This window comes from Ornithodoros turicata, chromosome 1 (genome assembly GCF_037126465.1).
Source record: "Ornithodoros turicata isolate Travis chromosome 1, ASM3712646v1, whole genome shotgun sequence".
In the NCBI taxonomy this organism is placed as follows: Eukaryota; Metazoa; Arthropoda; class Arachnida; order Ixodida; family Argasidae; genus Ornithodoros; species Ornithodoros turicata.
The window spans coordinates 212,996,563-213,023,828 of NC_088201.1; the positions used below are offsets into that span (position 1 = coordinate 212,996,563).

Genomic DNA, 27,266 nt, shown 5'->3' on the forward strand with positions numbered 1-27,266 from the left:
AGGTTATAATACGCACCTATATTGGGCTTTTATCAAATGTCGCCGTTGTGGTTGTCGGTAGTGGGCCACAACCCAGATGGCGAATTTCCCCATTTATCATCGTCAGTGTATTTGTTCCTGTTGTATAAGGTCCCGTTAACAGCGCTCTTCGGCCGCTCAATCGGTGAATAAAATGAATTTAAAATGATGGTCTGCACTGTAAACTCAAAAACACCGTTGTGGGTGTAAATGGCTTGTCCTATAACTCAGACCACTTTTTACACCGTATGGTGTATGGAACACCCTTTTTAGAGGGTGTATTCTGTGTAAAACTCACTTTTCTGTAAAAAAATAAATAAATAAAATACGATGTGATGCTGCTGTACGGGGACAGTGACTTCGTCAAGTCACATTGTGACTTTTTGTCGCTGTCCCCGGTCAACTTTTTGACCAAATAAATTATTTTTATTATTATTATTATTATTAAAAGGCCCTTTGAATGGGTGCTTTTCTTTGAAAATGCCTTGTTTTGCACCATTTAAACACACTTTTAGGAGGGTGTTTAACACTTTTACACCCTTTCAAAAGGGTGTAAGCTACCGCGGCAGCATGCCGAGCCATGCAGTCCGACGTTTTTGCTTGTATGGCAACAACCACCCTAGAGACGGCACAGTTCCAGCCGTGGTTCCACCGCATAACCTAAACTGGAGTGCAGCGCGTCACTGGCAATCCTTATCGTCCTAGCAACACTGTGAGTGAGCAAAAAAAAACAAACAACAATTCAAATAAAATGAAAGTTGGACATGCGTAAGGGAAGAGGTGAAGATCGCAACATCGTAACGCCGTCCGTGCTCGTGAAATGAGCCGCGTTACGATGCTGCCTTCTTCAGACGATGCCAGTAATGAGCCCGGGCACCCTCGGTAACCTAAATTGGCGTACCAGATTGATCATATAGTGAAATACAGTTCGTTGGAGTACGTTCGCTAAGCTTAGTGCGGCAAAACTCGTCTGTACCGGTGACGAAAACGTGTCTTTGCAATGAACACGTGCGCCTGTAACGAGTCGAAGATATCAGCGAGCTTCCTGACATCCCTCCCTGTCAAATATTTTCAACTCAAGCTATCGTCTATAATGTGATTACCTAATGAGCGGAGCTGTCAAGCCAATGTAATTTTTTCTCTCACGAATGAAAACACCATTTTCAACACCAGTGTAGAAAGGATGTATATAACGTAAACACCTTTTTCGACACCAGTGTTACTTGGAGGGTGTAAAGACAGGTGTAAACGCATAAAAACACCCTTTTTGATACAGCACTTGGTGTAATAAAGAGTGTATTTTCTCATACACCTTTTTATCACCCTTTTTGTGCCCTTTGGTTAACTTTCTGGAATTAAAAAAGGTGTATTTGTTTAAAAACACCTTTTTTTACCCAGAATGATGTTTTTGAATTTACTGTGTGGGAACCTTTGTATCGCATCAATTCCATTCAAGCATTTTCGGTCAATACATGTGTGACACTCTTCTTCCTTGTATGCAGGGTGTGATAAAAACCTATCCTAACGTGATAAAAAAATTTTAACTGCCTTTCCGGATTGTCGGACTTTCGGCAGTTGCCTTCTGGAAACTTTTGCCAACGCTGAGGAAGACTTTCGACAATTTTCAATTGCGGGAAATTTATTTTTTCAGTTCAACATTGAAAATTGCCGAGCGAACCTCCCTTTTGTTACAGAAACATGAAGTCCTACACGGATAACCACAGACCCAACCAAGCTATGCACAGTAAAGCAACAGAAATCGTCTAAAAAATACTATAAATTCGGCTTTAGCCCTGCCTACTCAGTTGCTGGTGCCGCAAAGAAAAGGCCAAGGTATTTGCGGCGAGAGGAGGAAGTGTTCTCGCCTCTTGTTTTACCCGGTTTGACCTTGATGTTGGCGATAACCGACTTATCAAAAAGAAGCCAAGACAAATGAAGGCGGGGACATTCTCTCGTCCAGACGCAGATCTCGCGCGCGCCTCTCTGTGAAAATCAAGCTGGCGGGGCTCAAGCGTATTTTTTTTTACTAATTTTTTAGGCTATTCTTGCTGCGATACTGTGTATATAGATTTGGTTGGGTCTGCGGTTATCCGCGGAGGACTCCATATTTCTGTAGAAAAAAAGTGAGGTTCGCTTGGCAATTTTCAAATCTCAATTGACAAAAAAAAATATCCCGCAATTAAGAATTGTCTAAAGCCTTCCTCAATGGGGCGAAGCTTCCCAAACGTAATTGCCGAAAGTCAAAATAACTTTCGTTAATACTAACGAACTTTACCAAAAATTGAAAAATGATTTTTTTTCTATTAATATTGTTACTTTCTAATCGTTTTTACAAGTTCGTCTCGCAATCTTCATATTAACCTGTGCTGGTACCGAAGCTTCCCCCAAACATGTAAACTGGTCCAGGTCCAACTGGTGCCACTTCACTTCCAGTTGCTACCAGTCTCGCTTGAACTTCTGCCAGTTCACTTTCCAGATACCACCGGCCAAACTTGAACTTGTACCACTTCACTTTTCAATTGCCGCCAGCACACCTTGAACTGGTTCCTATTCACTTCCCATTTGATACCAGTCCAACTTGAACTGGTACCAACAAGTTCACAGTTCCCACCAGTTTTCTACCAGTTGGTTCCAGTTGACCACTAGTTGGTGCGAACTGGGAAGGAGCTGGTATCAGTTGACTTCCCAGCTAGCTCATTTTTTCGCCAGGAACCTTCCTTCTTTTCTGCTGAGATTTTATAGACTGACATACAGAGTTGTCTTTCTTTTATAACTCTATTTCCTTTGCTTTGCCCTTCCGTTGATCTTGTTAAAGAAATCGCCCCCAGTTGAATAGACTGTATGTTGCACTACTTTCATTAGAGCACCCCCGAAACGTGGGTCCTTGTTCAACTTCATCCACTATGTAGCGTCCAGTGTAAAGAAGCTTTCGACCAGCACGAGGGGCCACTTGCTTGGTTAGTAGTGTTGTATCAGCTCTCGGAAAAATCCTGACCCCACCTCATACAGAAGCGCTGAGTAATGCGGTATAGGTTGTTTGCCTGTTCCAAAATGCGCTATGCAGAAAGGTGTCTGCGTTGTGTACATTTTGAAAAGTGCAAGTTTACCACAACAGATTTAGATCATGTGATGAATGGAATGAATTCACGGTGTCTCGTTTGCTAGCTCGACCTGAAGCTCTTTTTCCAGCCACATATTTACAGTTTAGATAGATTTACAGTTTTTGATAGCTTAGTTTGAGTAAGAATAAAAAGTGACTTGATTTCGAACGTGGATCTTGAAGGGGAGTAATCGTAGGAGGGGTGCAGTAATGTCGCGAACTGCTTAATTCTCGAATATATCGTTAAAGACGTGTAATTGAAGTGATTAAAGACATGTAAGATATAATTTTGCGCTAGAAATAGGCAGATATCGTGATTTCCTACAGCAGAAATTGATAACCTTAATATTAACATTGCCTTGAGTTTGAGTGGAAAAACACAGGACGAACACAGGACGAGATGAACAGATAGACTCACGAACCAGCAATGAAGCTTTAATGCACAAAGGGCAGGGGGAAGAGAGAGTACACTCCGGCGTCTCAGCGTAGGTGAATATGAGGCGCGTAATACGAACCTCTTAACGGTCGGTGGTAGCATCGATAGCTGCACAAGGGAACGTGTGTGCTTGCAAAGAATGGAAACAAATTCCAAACCAGTACAGATTAAAAAAAGGACGATAAAAAGTAAAAATATTGGTAACAGTAACAGTACAATATATAAAAATATAAACATACAAGCAAAACTCAGAAGTCAATAAAGTACGGAATAAAATGTCGGAGTCTGTCCCATGGAATTAGTCGATATTAAAGAAGTTATCCGGGGCTAACAGGGCTAAGGAAAGTCACCAAGCCTTCTGGGATGACAATGCTAGGTTGGCTCACACATCCTTTTGTAGTTGCTATTAGAGAGGATTCTAGTAGAGTGCGGGACAGTCTGTCTTTGCAGGAGATTAAACAGTTGGTTCCGGGAAGGTCTGCCGAACAACCAGAACAGCCCTCCAAATGTTTAAAAAGTTCAGAAGTACTTGATTTGTTTTTGACATTATTAGCATGTTCCCGAAGTCTATCGTTCAGGCAACGGCCAGTCTGGCCAATGTAGGAACCCCCACGCCGAAGGGGTATACGGTACACGCACGAGTTTTTGCAGTCTACGAACTTTTTTTGTGTGGGATGTGGTGCATCGCTGGTGTTGACCAGATTTCATGAAAAGTGTTAGGGTGAACAGCTTGTTGTGAAGAGAGTAGGCTACCCTGATTCCTTGCGAGGTTGCAAATTTTCCTAAGGCATGTGAAATACCGTGGTAAAACGGTAGGACCACGCGGCGGTTCAGTGGGCGTTCAGGGTTTTGGGGGTTTTAGGAGGTTTTGCAGGTGTGTATATATTGCATCCGACTGGAAACCAGCTTCTTTGAGGCGGCTGATTTGTTGGGACACAGCGGTAGGGACTTTATGGATACAGGATTTTTTAACGGCAGAACCCAAGACGGAGTTGATTACACCTGACTTTACGGCTTTGGGATGGCAACTCCACTTTGACAATAGCGGTTTTGGGTCAGTGCGGCCATACTCCCAACACAAAGTTGGACTAAGGATGAAGGTTACGTCTAGGAAACGTAGACGACCGTTTGAGGGGACTTCTGAAGTACAGACCAATTCAGGACAAGTCTTTTGAGCAGAGGCCACGAGTTTAGTTATGGAGTCTGAATGAGAGGCTAAAATAATTATATCATCAACGTATCGTCGGACAAGAGTTGTGCCAGGACATGATTTGGAAGAGGAAGATAGTGATCGGTCGAGTGCGGAAAGGTAAATCTCGCTAAGCTTAGGTGCGACAGAAGAACCAATGCAAATTCCCTTTGATTGTGTGAAAAGACTATCGTTGAAGCTGACAACTGTAGACGAAAGGTAAAGTTTGACAAGTTCTAGAAAGGAGGAAAGTGGGATCTCCGCATTTGTTTGATAACAAACCAAATTCTTCTCGATGATGTCCCTTAATCTGGAAAATAAGATTGCGGTGTGACATATCAAGTGACATACAGTGGAAAGTTTGTGTGTGATTAGGCACAACGTCATATAAGGAGATCCTCAGAATTTCGAATACTGATAGAGTCTGGCATGCATCTCAAAGAATTTTCAATATAGTCGGTGAATTTGAGCACGTTGGGCACTACAAACGTTCCTTGTTGCTCGTAGCAGTTTCCTTTTGGACGACCATTGTACGTTGCAAGAAAATACTTGACCGAAGAAGGCCGGATCTGCTGTCTTCATCGGCTGGAACGTTTGTAGTGCCCAACGTGCTGAAATTCACCGACAGATCTCAAGGATGTGGACCTTATCGTACGGGAATGACTTCATGCGCTCCTCGGCTTTTAAAACTTGGAACTCTTATGTCACCAAATACTTTCGCCATCATTGGTATGTCTTACGGACGTCTTACCGCTCCTCTCTAAAGGTTCGTGCACCCTGTCAGGGAGCCACCTCAAATATGACGCCTTTGCTTTTGAACCCTCATGGTGTTTCCCTTCAACCTAGCACTGAAAAGATCTTGAATCGAGGGCCGAAATTTCCTCTTAGTGTTCGCCCAACACGTGTTGCTTTAGCGTCCTCCATCCATAAGATTGTCTCTTCAGCCCCGTCTAACGGTGACACCCGAGTCTCCCTGACACAACAATGTTTGCAAAAGGTACACTCGGCCCTCAACGTTCCCTCGTTGCCTGCCGCCTGGCAACTGAACATCAAGCGGGATTTAGCAAAAAACTCCGCCGTCCTTCTTGAGACCGATAAATCCTCCAAGTTCTTTATCTTACCTCAGTCAAGCTTTAATGAGAAAGCTCTTGCCGCTATCTCTTCGGTACTAAAGCCTTTTGAGGGCAACCTCAAACTTGCTAAACGAAAAGCCTTAGATCTTTTACGATCCCTGCACTTCAAACCCTCAACAATTACAAAGATTTCCAGTGCCTCAGCTGATACCTTTTCCGTAAAATTTGTAGTTAAGGATCGTAAACCTTCTGAACCGCTTCGAGTCATTGTAAATGAGAACGGCACTTGGCAGAAAGTTATCTCCGACTATATTGAAAATTCTTTGAGATGCATGCCAGACTCTATCAGTATTCGAAATTCTGAGGATCTCCTTATATGACGTTGTGCCTAATCACACACAAACTTTCCACTGTATGTCACTTGATATGTCACACCGCAATCTTATTTTCCAGATTAAGGGACATCATCGAGAAGAATTTGGTTTGTTTTCAAACAAATGCGGGGATCCCACTTTCCTCCTTTCTAGAACTTGTCAAACTTTACCTTTCGTCTACAGTTGTCAGCTTCAACGATAGTCTTTTCACACAATCAAAGGGAATTTGCATTGGTTCTTCTGTCGCACCTAAGCTTAGCGAGATTTACCTTTCCGCACTCGACCGATCACTATCTTCCTGTTCCAAATCATGTCCTGGCACAACTCTTGTCCGACGATACGTTGATGTTATAATTATTTTAGCCTCTCATTCAGACTCCATAACTAAACTCGTGGCCTCTGCTCAAAAGACTTGTCCTGAATTGGTCTTTACTTCAGAAGTCCCATCAAACGGCCGTCTACGTTTCCTAGACGTAACCTTCATCCTTAGTCCAACTTTGTGTTGGGAGTATGGCCGTACTGACCCAAAACCGCTATTGTCAAGGTGGAGTTGCCATCCCAAAGCAGTAAAGTCAGGTGTAATCAACTCCGTCTTGGGTTCTGCCGTTAAAAAATCCTGTATCCATAAAGTCCCTACCGCTGTGTCCCAACAAATCAGCCGCCTCAAAGAAGCTGGCTTCCAGTCGGATGCAATATATGCACACCTGCAAAATCTCCTAAACCCCCCAAAATCCCTAAACCCTGAACGCCCACTGAACCGCCGCGTGGTCCTACCGTTTTACCACGGTATTTCACATGCCTTAGGAAAATTTGCAACCTCGCAAGGAATCAGGGTAGCCTACTCTGTTCACAACAAGCTGTCCACCCTAACACTTTTCATGAAATCTGGTCAACACCAGCGATGCACCACATCCCACACAAAAAAAGTTCGTAGACTGCAAAAACTCGTGCGTGTACCGTATGCCCCTTCGGCGTGGGGGTTCCTACATTGGCCAGACTGGCCGTTGCCTGAACGATAGACTTCGGGAACATGCTAATAATGTCAAAAACAAATCAAGTACTTCTGAACTTTTTAAACATTTGGAGGGCTGTTCTGGTTGTTCGGCAGACCTTCCCGGAACCAACTGTTTAATCTCCTGCAAAGACAGACTGTCCCGCACTCTACTAGAATCCCCTCTAATAGCAACTACAAAAGGATGTGTGAGCCAACCTAGCATTGTCATCCCAGAAGGCTTGGTCACTTTCCTTAGCCCTGTTAGCCCCGGATAACTTCGTTAATATCGACTAATTCCATGGGATAGACTCCGACATTTTATTCCGTACTTTATTGACTTCTGAGTTTTGCTTGTATGTTTATATTTTTATATATTGTACTGTTACTGTTACCAACATTTTTACTTTTTATCGTCCTTTTTTAATCTGTACTGGTTTGGAATTTGTTTCCATTCTTTGCACGCACACACGTTCCCTTGTGCAGCTATCGATGCTACCACCGACCGTTAAGAGGTTCGTATTACGCGCGTCATATTCACCTACGCTGAGACGCCGAAGTGTACTCTCTCTTCCCCCTGCCCTTTGTGTATTAAAGCTTCATTGCTGGTTCGTGAGTCTATCTGTTCATCTCGTCCTGTGTTCGTCCTGTGTTTTTCCCCTCAAACTCAAGGCAATGTTAATATCAATTCAACACCAGCTAGCTTGCCTGCTCCTGCTATGTTCATTGAGAACCTTGTCTGTATCCCAAATTCAGCTATGTAAGTATGGAATGTAGCGTAGCCATCATTCCTACGTTCTAGGTGACATATTCCTTTGTAAGGGTTGCGCAATATGAGCCAGGCGCTTTGCAACAGTTGCAGTTGTATGTGATATGTATGATTTATCACGCCTACAATGTCCTTCCAAGCGTCATTATGCCGTCCTGGTGTTTCTAGCTGTGTTGTATATGAACGGTAGGTAATCGGGTAACTTTTCCTTTTTGTCCTCAGAGTATTTCGAGGGTTTTACAGACCAATGTTCTACATCAGCACAGCAGATATTTTTGTCAGAGGCCAAGCTTAGCGGAGAGAACTGGGCTTAACCCCAGTCCAGTATCGAGTGGATGTTGTACGTCATAGCCGCCTGCCCCTCGCGTCATCCTTGCTTGATTTTTGAAATGTTTTGCAAACATGTGAATAGCATAAATAATGTATTCATGTGCTTTGTCGTGGGAATAACATCGTAGAAGCTGGTTTCCTACATAGCATTGATATTACCTGTAATATTTTCTTTTCACCTCTAAATTTCAAGATTTACCTAAAAGTTCACCTCTGTCAAAGCAAATTCCCACTTTATATATAAGAGCACTGACCGAGCAAGTTCAACTCTGAACTTACTCATCATCATTACTCATCGATCGGGTAGATATCATTTGATGCATTCTAAGATAAACCAATATAGAATTACTGGACGTGCCCCATCTTCTCAAAAGAAACACTGATATTTAAAAAAAAATATCGTTTATGTAAACAAAACCATGTAAACACAAATGAAGGCATAGCTCTAACATACTCTATTCAACTATTCTTATACTTTATAGTTTATCTGCAATCTGATAGCATCGGTCGAACTGCGCCTGGCACAAATTGTGGAGCGCCATTTCAAGTTATTGCGGCTTATTGTGGCACCATCTTTGGAAAGCCATGTGAAACGATATTGAACAAGAGTGAAGCCGTAGCGTAGTTTAGTGGCGCCATCCATGGAAAGCAACGTGAAAAGTTCCTCAGCGACGTTCAGGCCATTTACATTTAGCACGGCAAATTTTGGTGCCATCTCTTGAAAGCTACGAAAAGCGGTGTTTGAGCGTGGTTTATTGTGGCACCATCGATGGAAAGCAACGCGAAAAGCTTTTTTTTTTTTTAGCGATGTTCAAATTTTAGCGCACAGTGGCGCCATCTATTGAAAGCAGTGCGAAAAGTTCGTCTATAGTGGCACCATCTATTGAAAACAGTGCTAAGCGCACGCGTGACGCCAGAGTGCTGGGGGTTGGACGTCACATTACCGCGGGTATGCAATCACGTCGCGTGACGTCAGTGCTAGCGTGGCTGTGATGTTAGGGACGCTTCCAGATAGGGAGCTATTATCAATGACGTTAGATACTGCTCAGAGATAGTGTTCTCTATACTACTAACGTGTTATTTGTCCTGCAATTGAAGCGTGCTAAATTTTGCGATCGGGGTCATACCATCAACAGCACGGCTGGTCTGTTTCAAACATGCTCAGTCCTTAGTCCACCACACCAACACCAGGCACGTCTGTTATCCTGTTCGGAACTGCCTGTTGTACCTTCAGCTGCAAGTTGACGAGAGCTCGTATCTCAAAGTATACATCATGCAGTTTTAGGAGATTACACACTCCTCGGTCAGATATGTATGCACGTCGCAGTATTTATGTTCTGATGCAAGATTACCGAGGAGGAAACCGACTTCCTCGACTGACTGTAGAGAAAGCGGTAGTCCGCGTTCCCGAGATTCATGACTTTCATTCATGACTTTTGATTCATGACTCTTGTGCATGATTCATGCACAAGATGGTAGATCGCTGCCAGTATGAAGAACTAAAAGCACAGCTGATAACGTGACGGTTTAGTTGTCAATCTGTCAGATGTTCAATTGGAGGAACGCCTTCAGTTAAACCCGGAGTAGACTTTGGAATCGGCAGTAACGCCAGCTGTAAACAGGGATACTATAGAGCTGCAGCAGAAGGACATACGGGCCCAAGGGAAAGGCGAGAACAGCGTTGAAGAAGTACGGACAGGAAAAGGCCGACCGCGCCAATACAAGAAAAAGACATCGCAGTCCAGCACATGTTCATGCGTTTGGTGTGAAAATGCGCGACCCCGCAAACGACTTCAGTGCCCAGTGCACTACAAAATCTGCAACAAGTTTAAGAAAAAAAGACCTTTTGTCTCAATTTGCAAGTCACCGCAATTCCCCAAGACACCTCAAAAGAGTCAGCTGCACTACAGTGCGGCCGTGGAAGCGGACTATGTGGGAGAATTCCTGATTGAATCGAGCTCCGAGCCATAGAGGAAAAGCCACAGTTTGGGAAAGAGACATGACATTCAAAGTCGACACCGGGGGTGATGTACCAGTAATACCCCAATGCCTGTACTCTGGGGAAATGGGCACGTCGAAGAGCCCCACCAAAGTCATTTTGAGTCCAGGTCAAAATACCGGGGTCAACACCCTGGGGCAGGTAAAAGCAACAATCAAATGGATACATCATACTGTACAGGTGCACGCCTTTGTCGTCCCTGGCTTACGGGAGCCCTGTTAGGCCAAGTTTGGATGCCAAGGAAGTTCATAAGGACTACCCCAAGCTCCTTTTAGGACTGGGATTGATGAAAACTCCGAAGAGGATAACACTCCTGCTTGAGGCAAAATCTTATGCCGTAACCTATCCAGGAAGAGTGGCTATTCTGCTCCTGCCCAACGTTAAAAAATGAACTCAAAGATATGCATGAAGTGGGTGTGATAGTCAGGGTACACAGGGCTACTGACTGGTGTACCCCTATGTTAGTGAGAAAAAAAAAACAAGGTGGCGAACTGCGCATATGCATAAACTACACAAAGCTTAACAGACAATCAGTGTGAGAACGTGCGCTGATGCCAACGATTGAAGAAAGCCTGGTGAGACTGGCGGAAGCACAAAGCGCTTCCAAAGCGCTCACTGAAACTGAACAACGGTACGGCCCAAATAGAAAAATAGGCTTTGACCATCACCTGGGCAGGCTCTCATGTCAAAACTGGGCCTACGGTATCAGATTGAAACATATCACAAACCTTTGGTGCCGCTACCTGCCTTTACATCCTTTGAGCCACCTCCCCATCGTCCCCCGACACCTTTTCTTTTCCTTGTTTGCTTTTTTTTTCTCTTTTGAGAATAGCAAGTCGGCCTTGGCCTGTCTGACCTTTCCTTTCTTTCTTCTTTAATAAACATATCCCCCCCCCCCCTTTGGTGCCTCTTCTGACCTCGAAGTAAATCGACCACTGAAGTGTACGTCTGCAACGGTTCTGCACGCGTTTGTCGTAATTTGACCTTTCGGTGTCACATGTTGCTGGGAGGGACATCCACACGGCAGATGTTCGTTCTGGGAATCCTGTATCAAACGTAGACAATGAAACCACATGTGATCTGAAAGTAGCAATGAGTGAATATGAGGAAAATCTTACACAGGATATCGAGCCTTTACTACACTCAAAGCAACGGAGCTGCGGAGCGTACTGTACAACTGGCCAAGCTGTTCCTAGCAAAGACACCGGAAGTTGAGCAAGCTCTGATGGCACATCGGGCACCCGGGACCAGAGGGCTACGCACCCACTGAACTACTGATGAGGAGAAAAATAAAGACTAATGTTACATCACCTGCTAATTTGCTGGAACCACACTGGCACTATGGGGACTTCAGACCTCGGAACTGTCAAAGCATAGAAGGGCATGCGAAACAACGTGCAAACAGACGCTACAGAGCGCACGAGAGTGAACCTCTGCAGCCGGATAGCAATGTAAAGATATTGATGGGAGCTGCCACACACGGAAAAATTGTAAAAGCGGCAGAAGAACCATGGCCCCACGTTGTGGAGACGGTATGATGATTACAGAAGCGCTCGCAAAACCATCTCCAGCCAGTGGAAACAAAAGTGAACCGGTCTGTGCGAACTTGCGTCCAGGGTCCAAAACCAGGAGATGGGACACCTAAGCGAACCCGCGGCGGCCGTACGATTCGACCACCGGTGCGCTTGGACTTGTGAGTCAGTGTAGTGCGAGGGGGGAGGTTGTCGTGTAAGATTAAAAGGCGCGCCAACACATGGCGCCATGAGCCCAGAGAGGGAGAGTGTGTTTTTGAAAGGAGCCGTGCTCTACGGGCTCTCTTCCGAACGGGACGCCGTCGAGTAAAGACGCATGTCTAACCTAACTGTCATGTGACGTATATTCATATATTGAAATATTGCTACAATACTCCGTCGAGTCTATCCTACACCGAGCATGGCATATGGAACGTTACAAGCACCACAGGACTCCCCGTGGCCAATCCCTTCCAATGATAGTTAGAGATCACTTGAGATAGTTAGAGAACACTGTATCCGATTACAAGTTTCCCCCATACATGCCACAGCTTTGAGGCAGCCCTCCTATGTCGAAGAGAGCCAGATAAACGGCAGAGTTCTGTTACTGATGATTATATTGATGTACCATTTGCTTTCTAGCTTTCCCAGCGTTCCAAAGAGAGCAGCAATACAAAAGAAGGCGTCATCGCCAGCCACATGGAAAAGCAAGGTGTTCATCTGGAGAAGGTAATGTTGGAAAGCCTAGCATGCCTAGTAGAAGGTGAGGCGAAGAGATGCTGGAGGACAAGCACAGCACCTTGGCCTGAAACGCCCACTTGCATGGTTTGATAAAAGGACATTAGTTAATTAAAATGCTCACGTAGAAGCTCCACCACACTCAGACGCACAATCCGCACCAAAAAATGTGGTTATAAGCAACGCCAGAGTGGTTTATCTGACGATAAAGCTTGCACACCTGAGGATGCTTCGATGTGCGCTCAAATGAACGCATGCATGTACGTATTGTGTAATCAACTTAGGACATGCCACCAAGTTACTGGTGTCATTCGCTGAGGTGGAACCCACAATCAGTATGCAGGACTCCTTTTTTTTCTGAACTGGCAACTTGCATGACGGTTACTGGAATGGTAATTAGGGATTTACGTCGCGAGACAACTGAGATGATGTGAGAGACACAACAGTGGTCGGTCTGCGGATTGCTTTTCTCCACCTCATGGTTCTTTAACGTACGACGAGAGCTCACCACAAGACACCCCGTAACGTCCCTCGCGGAAGACCGCGTGTCTGAGTACCCTGTACCATGCCACCAAGTTGCTTGCGTCCTCGGCGGGTTCGAACCCGCGATCTGGGTATAAGAATGCCAACACGCTACCGACTGACCCATCGAGGCCGATGGTTACTGAAATGTTAACGATCTGATTTCAGTTAGGTTTTGTGGACGGGTGCAGTTGTACCTAAAGTAATAGATTGATGTCCTTCATCTGAAGGACATCAATCTACCGCATGATATCGCAAAGCGGACACTAAGCACACATGGCGCATGATGGTCAGTTCATTTTACATCATTCAGGAACCTGCTGTGAGTATGGAAGCAGCGCAAGCGTAGAAGACGACGACTCGAGAAGACGAGCGCGTGATAGAACCAAGCGCAATGCAAGCCTCGCCATCTTGGCGAATGTAAGTCGTAGAATAAAGAGCCGTTTCCTTCGACGCCTGTTGTTCCCCCAGCCGTAGCCCCCACATCTGCGCAGTCGACAACGGACTCCCTCGACCAGACAGCATGCCGTTATTCAACTGGACCGACGCAACGCCCAGTGAGTTACATGCCTTGACAATCGACTTTCTCAGAGCTGAGCTTGACCGCCGTGGATTGGAAACTACTGGCCTAAAAGATGAAATAGTGCAGCGCCTTCATGAAGCTATTTTATCTGAAAGAACACAGCTTGCCGACACTACAGAAACGCCGTCGTTGCCCGCCGGCACGTCACAGGCGCCTTCGGATACTACCGCGTTGCTGGCAGCTTGCATCCAGCAGAATGCCCAACTTATACAAATGTTACAAGCTTCCCGACCGCAGCAACCACTGCAGGTAGCAACACTGCCAGACTTATCAGCCTCTGTCCCTACCTTCGAAGATTGCAAACACACGTCTCCTAAGCGGTGGATTGAGGAAATGGAAAAGACGCAACAATTAGCGGCATGGGAGGGTTCAACGGTGCGAGCAATCGCAATTAGTAAACTTCGTGGAACAGCAAAAGATTGGCATTTCTCGACGGGACAAAACTTCGGCACGTGGACCCAATGGAAAGCCGCCTTTCTTAAGCAGTTTGACGACACACTCACGATTGTAGAGTGGCAAACTAGAGTTGCAGATAGGAAGCAAGGACCGCAAGAAACGCTCCACCAGTATAGTTTTTCAAAGTTGCGGCTTCTGGCATGAAGTCCGGTAACCCTCTCAGACAAGCACAAGATCGACTACTTATTGCAAGGAGTTAATGACCCAATGTTAGTAGCATCAATATGTGCGCAACGACCAAAGACTATCGATGACTTTATCGAAATCGTCACCGAGCTCGATAACACTTTAGCTCACGTGAAACCACGCAGTGGACATACCGCGACGCATCAAATGCCTCGAACTTCGACAGGTACAGTTAGTACAGCTAGCGCGCCGGGTAGACAAGTAACTCCACGTCCTGAAGGACAACAACAGGCCCAGCCAGACGATAGGCGCCGCATCACAGCATTACCTGCGACACAACAAGAATCACGTTATGCAGCTATCTCGGAGAAGTATGGAGCACCAGCTTTTCGCCGAGGACAAGACATTAATGAAGCAGTTTGCTATAAATGCAAACAGAAAGGGCACTTGGCGGCACATTGCCGACAGCAACAAGCAACAGCACAAGACGGCACAAACTCCCCAGCCCCAACGTTACCAGCTTGTCACACTCATATGCTGGAAGGATTACAAGTCTTGTGTCCGATGGTACCAACCAACATAGAAGGATATGGTTCCGTTCATGCCTTCCCGGACAGTGGCTCCAAGTTGACCATCATTTCAGACATCATCGCCACTAACAGACCAGTAACTCCATGGAATGGACCCCCCCCCCTTGTCTGTAGTTGGTGGTGGACACGTTACTCCTGTAGGGACTACGCCCATCACGGTAACCATTGCAGGAATATCAGGAACCGTAGAAGCAGCTATCCTTCACCGCAACATTTTGCCCTTCATTCTGGGTGAAGATTGGTTCCTAGCCGCCCAAGCAGAACTTCACGTCAAACCGCCCCACCCTTCAGAAATACGTCACCCGCCGTCTGGAACTGCCATCCTCTGCGAGGAGAAACTAGTCCCCAAAATGCTCAACGCAGTTGTTTTACAGCTACCAGCTTTGGGCATATTCACCGAATCACCTAGCCAGGGCAAAGGACTCCGCTCCGAACGCATTTTCCCAGCGGAGAAGACAGAGTGGACAAAACTAAACTGCTCAGTACACGGGCCAGCTGAGTCAAATGAGTTAGCTACAGAAGACAGTCTACCGCTCTCTGCAGTCAAATTGGGACCACAGTTGTCAACAGACGAGCAAGACAAGCTCAAAGCAGTTCTGAACAAGCATACAAATGCTTTCGCTAAAAACGACGACGACCTCGGTTGCTACACGGGCACGAAGCACGAAATTCAGCTCGTAGCAGGACACCAGCCAAACAGCCGACAACCTTACCGCTATTCTCAAGATGATCGACGATACCTTGAAGTGGAGACAACCAGACTTCTAGCAAGCGGTATCATCGAGCGCTCAACAAGTGCATGGGCTTTTGCGGCCGTAGTTGTTACGCGAAATAAGAAGATGATGCTCTGCGTCAATTACATTCCATTGAATCGCCTTACGATTCCCGTCGCACAGCCACTACCAAGAGCCGAAGATCTCATTGAAGACGTCTGCGGTTGCACACTATTTGGAACGCTGGATCTAAAATCCGCCTACTGGCAAATACCTCTAAAAGTAGAGGATCAGCACAAAACGTCCTTCATATCTCACACTGGAACGTACCAATGGACAAGAATGCCCTTCGGCCTGCGCAACGCGCCTGCAACGTTTCAAAAAGTCATGTACAAAATATTTGAAGATCTTCCAGCACGACATCGAAAATGTGGCGTTAGAGTGTACCTCGATGATATTCTGCTGTTCGCCGAAAACTTTCAAGAATTTCTACAGCTTCTTCAAGACGTGCTAACACTTGTAGAACAGAGTGGACTCAAGATATCTACAACAAAATGCTGTCTCGCAGTCACAACCATCAAGTTCCTCATCATCATATCAGGGACAGGAAAATCTCCAGATCCTGCGAAAGTAGAGGTACTGCGAAAGTAGAGGTACTAGTAGTAGTAGTAGGTACTAGTGAAGATTCCAGCCCCGTCAACAGCAAAAGCTGTCCTCTCTTGGATCCAAACAGCAGGATTCTACAGAAAATTTATCCAAGGATTTGCTAAAATTGTTGCTCCTCTCCAACTCATCGTGAAATCAGGACAATACGTTTGGACCGACGAATGCGAGCAAGCTTTCCAAACGATTCGGAAGTGTTTGACAAATGCACCCATCTTAGGTCACTTCGACCCTCAGGCTTCAAGCACGGTAGCCACAGATGCCTCAGGCGTTGCACTCGGAGCCGTATTATCGCAGCAGCAAAAAGGCAAAGAAGTAGTACTGGAGTACGCCAGCCGTTCGCTGACATCACACGAAAAGAACCTCCATAGCAACGTACTCGAATGCCTAGCGGTGCACTGGGCAGTATCCGTGAAATTCAGACCATACCTATTAACAATCAAATTCTGCATCTTGACTGACAACTGGACAGTTGCATGTCTAACGTCAAGCATGAAGCCGTCCAGAAGATTCACTGGAATGCTAATGGACCTCACAGAGTTTGATTTCACAGTTCAGCAGCGCCCTGGCCGTTTAAACAATATAGCAGACATGCTTTCCAGGCTGTCGTACACAACCTTAAGCTCATCGACACTAAGTAAGGCTCAACAAGGAGATCCGGAAATTGAGCGCATCATTTCAGATGTCCAAAGCACTGAAGAAAGCGATGACGCTTTCACACTCATCGACAGCACACTGTACCGCAAAACAGGCTCAGGACTTCTAGTCATCGTTTTGCCAAGAAGTATGCGACAATCCGCACTTGAACTATCCCACGATGGAAACGGTCACATGGATTATGACGGCACATTAGCGAAAGTACAAGATCGCTACTGGAGGCCCCAAATGAAGAAAACTGTAAAAGACTACGTCACAGCTTGCGAAACATGTCAAAGCAACAATCGCCCAATAACGAAGTCAGTGGGACATATGGGGGAAATGCCAATGTCCGACATTCCCTTCAGCATTATCGCGATGGACCACATCACAATGTCAGAAGACAACAAAGCACGGTATATTCTGAATGTAATAGACTTCACTACGAGATACATCGTTCCAGCAGCAGTGCCAAACACATCGACCAAAGCAGTACTTTCACACCTCCACAACGTATTCTACCACTACGGAACGCCAGACCATTGCCTCACAGACAACGCAAAATGTTTTGGAGCAACAGAGTTCACGAACTTCATGCGACATCACGGCATAAGTTCACATCACTCAATCCCATATCGCGCAGCTAGCAACGGCATGATTGAACGCAGTAATGCCACGCTCATCACAGTGCTTAGGAAAATATGCCAAAATCACCCTCAAAGATGGGAAAAGTACCTTCAAGAGGCAGCGTTCGCAGTGAACACGTCGACCAATGCTTCACTCGGATTTTCGCCATTCCAGTTATTACATGGCTACACACCGAAGCTACCACAGCAAAAGATACACCAAAAAGACCAACGCACACTCGAAGATCGCCTCCTACAGCTTTGCGAGGACCGCCGCGAAGCTCAGACAACGTCTGAAACAGCCCGTGAAGATCGGAAGAGACGATACAACCGCGAACACCGTCACAAGGAAATCTCCATTGGAGATATCGTCTGGATACAACGACAAGAACCAGTCTACACAGTTCTCGAAAGGAAAACACCATACACCTACAAGGTGGTACGCATAAACCCAAGCTCACCAAGAAGCAAGTCGGAACAGCGTATAGTCCATATCAGCCAAATCAAGCGTTACAAGGCACCCTATCAAGACCCCTTCTTGTTCCGCCACACAAACCAACCACACGAAAGCGACGAAGTCCCCGGCACCTCCATGAACAACGCCGGCAACCTCCACGAAAGGGACATCGTATAAGTGGACGACCCCAACCAATCTCATAAACGAGAACTCTACTGTGACTTTGTGTGACTAACTTGTGTTAGTTTTCGTAATTTTAAAGGGTTTATTTTGTTTTATGCCGAGAGGGCTCCTCAATTTTTCAAGAAGGGTAGGATGTGAGTATGGAAGCAGCGCAAGCGTAGAAGACGACGACTCGAGAAGACGAGCGCGTGATAGAACCAAGCGCAACGCAAGCCACGCCATCTTGGCGAATGTAAGTCGTAGAATAAAGAGCCGTTTCCTTCGACTCCTGTTGTTCCCGCAGCCGTAGCCTCACACTGCAAACGGAGTCATAGCGGAAAATGTAAAAACCGACAATGTAAATGATTTTGGCAGGTGACTGAACTTTGTAAACTACTGAAGCAGGTTTACAGTACTTGACAAGATACCAAATACAGGATGAGATTCTGAGGATTTCCCTGGGTTGTTCGGCGTAATTTGTGGCAATCCAATGTAGCTTCCTCCGGACATGGCTTTAAAAGCTCTTCCAATGGCATCACGAAGTATAATCGCGCTTTGGTTTTCTTTTTAGACTCTTTGAATGAGTGGAAGGTACTTGAAAGCAGCTCAAATGAGAGGCCTCACTCGCGCGTTGCAGGTCACCTGCGCTCATTAGTGTTTCACAGGAGCTTATTACTCGCTGGACGCACCAGGAACCGCGAACAAAGTAATCATAACTGAGTTATCTAATCTCCTCATACCTTTGTAATGTAATTTAGAGCGAGAGACAAACCGCGAGCGATATGTGAGCTCTTACGCAAGTGTGAACTTGTTCGGACTCAGCTTTGGTGCCCCGTTGCAGCTTCAATGGTTAGAGACCCAAAAATGCGTAATCAACGACAGCTCTCTAAGTAGCGAAAGATCCATTTGTGAAACTGACGGAGAACAGTAGCCTTCACAGATAAGATGTCGCCTCACACTGAGCGCAAAAAAGATACGTCCGTTTGAGGATTCATCCGTGAGGGGTTGTGTGAAGTACATTTTACTCCTGTGGATATGGGTCCACGCATTTTTTTTCTTAACGCATGTATTGCACAAGCCATAATATACTAGGTGAGCCCAATTACTAAACATATACGGCGGGAAAAGAAATGCCAGAAAATAGAGAGCAAATATAGAGAGATTATGAGAGAATTAACGCAAATCCTTCTAGCTATTTTGCGAACAGCGATAGCTGTCGAGTACCCCTGAGAAGAAACAACGTGAGGCTAATGCGCCCTCTGTGAGGCGCAGGCTTATCGCAACGTGAGCCTGAGTCGCCACTGAGGGTAGCACCAGGGGTGGGCAGTAATAGTAATATTTTGTATTATAATACTATTACTGTTGTAACACTTTTGAGTATTTGAAGTATCTATTATAATACCCGTTTTCGAAATGTATTTGTATCTACATTATAATACACAAAGTCGAGGAACTAGAGGCATTATAATACTTTTGAAGGTGGAATACTTTCCGAAGAACATAAGTCCAACTTGCTGAGTGTCACCAGTGCACTTTATCAGTGATTTTTCGTGCCCCACATGCATTGGGCTTTACACTGTGACGTAATCGATCAGCGCTATCTCATGAAATTCGGAAAGGCCATGCAATAGCGTCGTAGCGTAGTAACAGTAGTGGTGTACAGACGTGGACAGATGGAGAGAGGACAGCAGGAAGGAGTGGCGGACACAGGGATTAGTGTGCGTCCTGGGCCGACTTCAGGGGGAACTGCGCCGACATTCGTCCGGAAAGCCTTCGGAAAACCCAGGGAAAACCTCAGACAGCACAGCCGGTGACAGGATTCGAACCCGTGTCACCTCCCAGTCTAAGCGTGGAAAGCGATCATCCTAACCACTGTGCCACGGGAGCTGGTAGTGATCAATATTGCACGTTTTAAATCGACGTAACGCAAAATCGAGAGATGGAAATGCCTATGTAATTAATTTTCCATTCGTGGGTGATTCCATTTGAGATCGGGCAGCTTTGATCCGAGGACATCCCGGATTTTTTCATACGCAATATACGTTGGAGCCTGGCTTATGGAAAGGCTTCCAGTACAAGAATAAACTGAAAATTATTTGGGGTCTTAGCTTGAAAAATAATTACGTGAAACGGCAATTTTGTGCAGTGGTATTTTCATAAACTTTTGGACGTTGTACCTCTAGGGCCATGAGGCGCAGGGGGAAGATATTTTTGTCACAGAATATGTGGGTTGTCGTTAGTTGGCGCGTACTTTCTACGGTCGTGGTTGCGACATATAATTTCCTAAAAAATTTCAAATTCACTTCATTTGCAAATTGTTCTGCTTTTTAGACGCCTGAGTGCTCGTCTCTATGTTACCCATTCATAGTGAATGTGGTATTGTAATGTTCGTCATTGCAACTTCTTTCTACTCATATCAAGAATGTAACAGGCTGTTCTTCGAAGGCAAAGCTCTCAGGTGCGAATTGCTTAACCATGGTTCAGCGAAACTGTCAACTTTGAACGTCGGTTTCAGGTATCCGCCCACTCTGTACGTTGTTCATGCTGCTTCAAGACATCGTTCCACGTGTCCCGAAAAAAAAAACAAAACAAAAATTCTTTTGTGGATCAGAGAAAGGCAAAGCACATTCCAGCAAAGTTAGAATTACGGAGATGGGAGATTGTAATGATAACGGGAACGGAAACGTATACCAGCGTACTCCATTAGCGGAAACGAAAACGAAAATTACCGTCCGGTATCGAATTCGGGTAATGGCAATTACTGTTGTGCAATGATATTTGAGTGACTTTTCATTTGATTTTTGCATTTTGATGACTCCATTCCCGGTAATGCTCGAAATCAACACGTCACTGAATCAATGAGATCAACACGTCACTGTACTCCACCATAACACGAGGATGACACCCTAGGACTTGTAGTTATTCCTTTTTTCCTATTTTTTTTATTTCACCGCTGCCATTGCAGTATTATTTGTTACTGAGAGCATCCGCTTATGGATGCAACATTGGAGGAAAGTCACGCACATCTTGAGTTGCTGGGCCCTGGGTGACTGAACCAAGATGGGCGTGACTTTCCTCTAATGTGGCATTCATAAGCGGACGCATCCTAACGGCGTAAAATTACTTTTGTAGTTTGTACGCGTGACACAGAAGCAACACTTGGGCAAAACAGGATACTGACAGTACCGGACAGGCTGTCCTCCGGCAGCTCTGTAACAGTCTTTCCATTATCGGGAACAGAAGCGAAAAGGTAACAGAAATGAAATTGAAAGGCTGGTACCAGAAATGGATAACGGAAAGGAAAATATAGCAGTAATGAAAATGGAAACTGTAATGAAAATACGTCCGTCATCCTTCCCTGCCTACCAGGTATTTTTCAGGGTCAATAAATTCTGGATTTCTGTTTTTTTTTTCTGGAAACTGTTTACCATCGCCTGTGCAACAACTATATAAGCATGTGCAAGCCACATCATGTTATACGAGGGTGGTTCCATAAGTTTCCGGCCCGCCCAACTTTTAATAGTCATAGAGACGAAACAAGTGTATCACTTTTCGACATAGTTACCCTTTACTTCGAAGCACTTTTGGCGCCTTTCAACCAGCATTCTTATAAAATAGTCCGAAGCTTTGTCCACAAAATGCTGGAAAACTGCCTCTTGCACCTCACTGTCGTTTTGAAATCTCCGTTTTCTGATATCCCTCTTCAAGTTCGAGAACAGGAAGTAGTCACTCGGTGCCAAGTCTGAATTGTTGGGTAGGTGGTGGATTTCTTCGAAGCCGCACTCCTTCAGTACAGCCTTGGCAACAGAAGCCGTGTGAACAGGGGCATTGTCCTGGAGTAACCGGACACCTCGACACAACCTGCCGCGCCTCTTTTCCTTGATGGCGTCTCGCAGTCGGTACAGGAGTGAAGCATAATAAGTCGCATTCACTGTGGTGTTCCCCTCTTTAAAGTCGATGAGGAGGACCCCATGACAATCCCAAAATATTGTTGCCATGATCTTCTTTGTGGATTGTGTGACCTTGGCTTTTCTTGGGGGTGCTTCTCCTGGTTTGCGCCATTCCATCGACTCCTCTTTCGAAAGGGGATCATAGTAGAGCACCACAGTCTCATCCCCTGTAACAATTGACTTCAATATTTCTTCTTCGTTCTCTTCAGAGAGCTCCAAAAACTGTTTGGCACAGACGACGCGCTGTTGCTTTTGAACTGACGAGAGAAGTCGTGGCACCCATCTCGCACTGACCTTTTTCATGTGAAGGCCGTCGCCAATGATGCGAAAAACGGTTGTTTTGGAAAGCCCCAGCCTTTCTTCCCAGCCATTCCCTTCACCTTCAGACGCCTGTCGCTCAGCACTTCCTCCTCGACAAGAGACAAATTTTTTTGTGTTGTGTCACCACTTCCACTGGACGACCATCGCGTTGATCATCTTCGATGGACTCTCGCCCCAGTCGAAACTGCTTAGCCTAGTCTTTTACCGTTGTGTACGACGGAGAGGCTTCCCTGTACACGTTGCCCAGTCGCGCTTTAATTTCTTTAGGCGAAAGTCCCTGTTTTGTCAAGAATTTTATCAAAGCTCGGTACTCGATTTTTTCCATTTTCGCTGAAGAGTGCACCCTGGCTGTTTGAAATGCCGCTCTCCAACTGACAAAAGCATGGAGAGGGTTGACGGTGGTGCTCCGGCCCTCCAACAGAGGGCGCCACGCGTCCTTAATCGCATTTTCAAAGTCGCGCACATACTACCTCGGGCCGGAATACTCGGCCACATTGGGAGACCCTGCAGTGAATTGGAAAGATTGACCCGTGCTACAAAGTGATAAGCCGCACCTGCACGCGCTGTCCCTATGGGCATACAACTGGTGAGGTAGGGGTGATTCTAACGTTGCTGGCTGTGCTTTGCCCTTCTCTGTTCCAAAAAAATGATGTTTTCTTTTTTCGGGACACATGGAACGATGTCTGTAAGCAGTATGAACAACGTACTGAGTGGGCGGATACCTGAAACGGACGTCCAAAGTTGACAGTTTCGCTGAACCATGGTTAAGCAATTCGCCCCTGAGAGCTTTGCAGTCGTAGAACAACCTGTTACATTCTTGATATGAGTAGAAAGAGGTTGCAATGACGGATATTAAGATGCCACATTCACTATGCATCGGTAACATAGAGATGAGCACTGAGGCGTCTAATAAGCAGACAAATCTGCAAGTGGAGTGACTTTGAACATTTTTAGGAAATTATCTCTCACAGCTGCGTGCGTAGAAAGTACGTGGCCAACTAACGACAACGTGTATATTCTGTGACAAAAATATCTTCCCCCTGCGCCTCATGGCCCCAGAGGTACAACGTCCAAAAGTTTATGAAAATGCCACTGCGCAAAATTGCAGTTTCACGTAATTATTTTTTACGTAAACTTCCCAAATAATTTTCAATTTATTCTTATCCTGGAATGATTTCCATAAGATAGGCTTCAACATATCTTGTGCATAAAAAATCCGTGAGGTCATCGGGATCAACCTGCCTGATCTCACCTGGAATCACCCTCGTGCAACATCGCTTTTATCTCGCGAATGCCTCCTGCTGGTGCAGGTGCATCATCCACCCAACCCACTTCCGTGCCCCAGCAAAGCGCATCAAGCACGCTGCTTGTAAACCTCAGCTGTACAAGCCTAGCTGCAATTTTGCCACCGTCACGGGCTCTTGACGTAAAATACCATTGTGCTCTTTAGAACGTCATTCCTAAGCCTTTAGATACTATGCCAATTATGAGGACGGTGCCCAGAAGAAGAAGTCGAAACGTCCGCGGCTCTCGTCCCAGGGCTGTTTCTTCAACATTTTGCTATATGCAGTATTTCATCTCGGCCTTGCGTATGTACTATAACATCGGTAGACCCCAGTAGGATTTCTCTGTGCGTCTGGGATTTAAGCGAGAAGCTTTAAATTGGCAAATATTCTGCAAGACATCGCATACGATTGTTAAAAGATAGTGCAGACTGGCGTCGTAAGATCTGGGACTACATGGAGCAACGAAATTCCAGAACTGCGCCCCCAGCAGCTTTGGTAGTGCGTTATGCACACTGACAATGTTGAGGACAGTAACACGTGCCCGAAGCACTAGAGAAGTGTACTAAAGAAACATTGAGGAATCCTTCTCTATCTTTGTGCAAGCATGCTCTGGTCAAGAGGGAAGCGTTTACCCAACCTGCACAGCATTATATGTTTTTGTTTGAGTGGATTATATGCTCACATGCTTATTGTTCCAGTGTTAGCTGCCCCACCCACATTACCTAATGCTACCTTTCGTTCACTTTGATGCACTTTACATCAGGTCCCGCTCTCTTTCTTCGCAGGAGGACAAGGAGAAATATGCACGTGATCTCGCTTCCGAGAATATTTTTTTGCGAATCGTGAAAGCCATCTGGAAATATACTGGTACTGCTGTATGTACGCTGGTTTTGAAGAAGCTTAGTCTCGCGATTGCGCAAAATTAACGGAATGTACACTCATTCCTAATAAAGGTTACTTTATCACACCGTATACGTACAAGTGTCTGCTTGTTCCCTAATAGCTACATCTTATGGGCGGCGCCTCTTACACCTTAAGTACTGATTTCATGTCCCGAAGTATACTCACGGCTTCGGTCCAGTAGGGAATGAAGGGTAATACCATTAAATATAACAACAAAGTAAGTACGTAGCGAGTAGTTGCCCCAGCCTTCTTCGAGCATCGCGGCTATTTCTGTACTCATGGCACAAACAGATAGCTGCGTGCTAGTGTTACCGAAATATTGATTTCCTCATTGATTATCCTCTCTCATACTGCTGTACCAAATAATTCCCTGCCCTATCCTCTAACGTAATCCTTCCACCATTGTCTCCGGGATGAGCTCTGTCCTGCTGCCTATTTTATTGAAAGACCAGGGCCGTCTCCATAAAGCGGTTTCAAATCGTGCTCACACCTGAGTTCGATCTCAAGGTCGTACTCGGCGTCTGAGCCGGTTGCATAAAGCAAATCTCAGAATAACCTGAGCACGTTCTCGTGTAGCGTTCTCAGATTTTGAAATAGGTAACACCATGATCAACCGCATTCTCAAGCTGAGAATGGCTGCTCCGCTTTTGGATTCAGCTCTTCAGATATAGCTCTTTGATCTGCCACTCGCATTTAGCTGGTTGCTTTGTAATCAACTGGTATATTGTATTTCGCAACATCTGTTATCAAATTGAAAATGTCTGACCATTCGTTTTTCAACTTCATGTGCTGGTTCTCCTTCTGAATAGAATCCATTCCAGCAGGAAGTTTTATCCCCTGGCTGGAAATAGCTGGCCCGAACGAAGAATCCATCAAGATGCATAATGTAAAACCCCGAGACTAGGAAACACGAAAGGACAGACACAAACACGAAGTCTCAAACACAGCTGAAAATTTTACTTCACATACAAGAATTATATACAACCAGAGGGAAGGGAACAACCAGTTGAGGACAAAAAGGTCAGTTCGGGGGAACAAGAAGTCTGCTGAAGGCCGGACCGGGGATTACGGATGGGTTGCTGACACAGTTCCCACAAGAGGTTATGCATAGGGTCTCTCTCAAAAGTCTTCTGTGGGGGTCCAATTCAGAAGCCTTTACAATTGTTTCATCCCATAGAGGGAAGCAATCTGAGCATTCTTCCAAATGCTTGGCAATTTCGGAGTTTGAGGCTTTATTTTTTACTTTTAATGAATGCTCTCTGAAACAATCATTTAAGCAACGCTTTGTCTGGCCAATATAACAGAAACCACAAGCTAGGGGGATCTGATAAACAACATTTGAACAACAGGGGACGAATTTGTTCCGGTGATTCTTACAGGTAACGTCAGGTTTCGCGAAAGGCGTTAGGCGATCAAGACGGAAGTTGTTCTTGAAAACAAGGCTGACTTGAAATTTCTTCGCGACGGCCAACAAGTTATGAGACACTTTGTGGAAGTAAGATAATACAACACGTTTGGAAACAGAAGGCTTAGACTCAGGCGAACGAGGAAGCAAGGTGTTTAACAGAACATTTAAATAACGAAGTAACATGTGTTGGGGGTAACCAGCATCATTCAAACGGAGAAGCTGACTCTCCGCAGAGAGAAGAATCTGATGACAACAAGATTTTTTTACCGCATTCGATAGAATACCTGTGATCAAACCCCGTTTTACAGTTTTGGAGTGGCAACTTGAAGCGGGCAAAATGGGTTTAGCTTGAGATTTGCCGTAAGCCCAGCAAAGAACGGGTTGTAACAAAAAGTCTGATATCAAGAAACTGAAGCACACCAACAGTGGGGAACTCAATAGTGAACTCAAGCTCTGGGGCCGCGCACAAAATTACATTCTTACATTGAGCAATAACACTTTCATTAGTAGAAACGAAAACCAGGTCATCTACGAACCTTCTTACAACGACGTCATTTGAAGACAGAGAGGATATAAAGGATAATACAGCATTGTTAATTACACTCAAGTAAATCTCTGAAAGAACAGGCGCGATACTCGAGCCAATACAGATACCAGTTTTTTGGGTGTACAATTGCCCGTCAATACTTATGGCAGTAGATTTCAGATAAAATTCTAGTATGCGCAAAAATTCAGTCACAGATATACCAACTTCCGATTCAAAACGCACCAAATTATCTTCAAGAAATTAGCGTACTCTGTTCAACAACACATTCTCTTGCAGTGAATAGTACAGATCCTTGATGTCCAAGGAAAAAGCAAAGCATTTCTTACCATGAAACAATTGTAAATCCGAAATAAGTTGTTCAGAATTCTTCAAAGATAACGCGCTAGGGACGAATATAGAAGAAAACCCCTTTTGTAAAAAGGTCGAAACAAGTTTTTGCCAGGTTTGATTCTCACTGATTACGATTCTAAGCGGAATGTCCACCTTGTGATCCTTGAGCAGGAACTTTACGGCGGAAGTTTACGGCGGAAGTTCCACGAGATGCAGAGCGTATACAGTTACATAGGCCAGTCAGATCATTGTCAGGAAGAATAGAGCAGATCGACCTCTTGAGCTTGTCTAAAGCATGATTATACGGCTTCAAAACATTACCAACAGCCGCCGATCTCTTAGAGGCAAAAACACATTCAGGTAAAACAGCGAATTTTGCAGACTTGTCAGTTTGCAACAGACATAAGTTCTTCTCAGACAATTCATTACGCACTAACTTAACAGGAGAGAGATTACGGT

At 45.3% G+C, this 27,266-nt stretch overlaps 1 protein-coding gene across 1 annotated transcript in view; it reads left to right on the forward strand.

Moving 5' to 3' along the window:
• LOC135379037 (atlastin-3-like) overlaps positions 1-24,576 on the forward strand; it is a 149,977-nt gene extending 125,401 nt beyond the window's left edge. Inside the window, exons 12-13 of the mRNA XM_064612282.1 lie at positions 12,433-12,519; positions 24,405-24,576. Coding sequence (XP_064468352.1) covers positions 12,433-12,519; positions 24,405-24,545 — 228 coding nt within the window. The 3' untranslated portion in view covers positions 24,546-24,576. The remainder of the gene's footprint in view (positions 1-12,432; positions 12,520-24,404) is intronic.
• Positions 24,577-27,266: the final 2,690 nt, after the last annotated feature.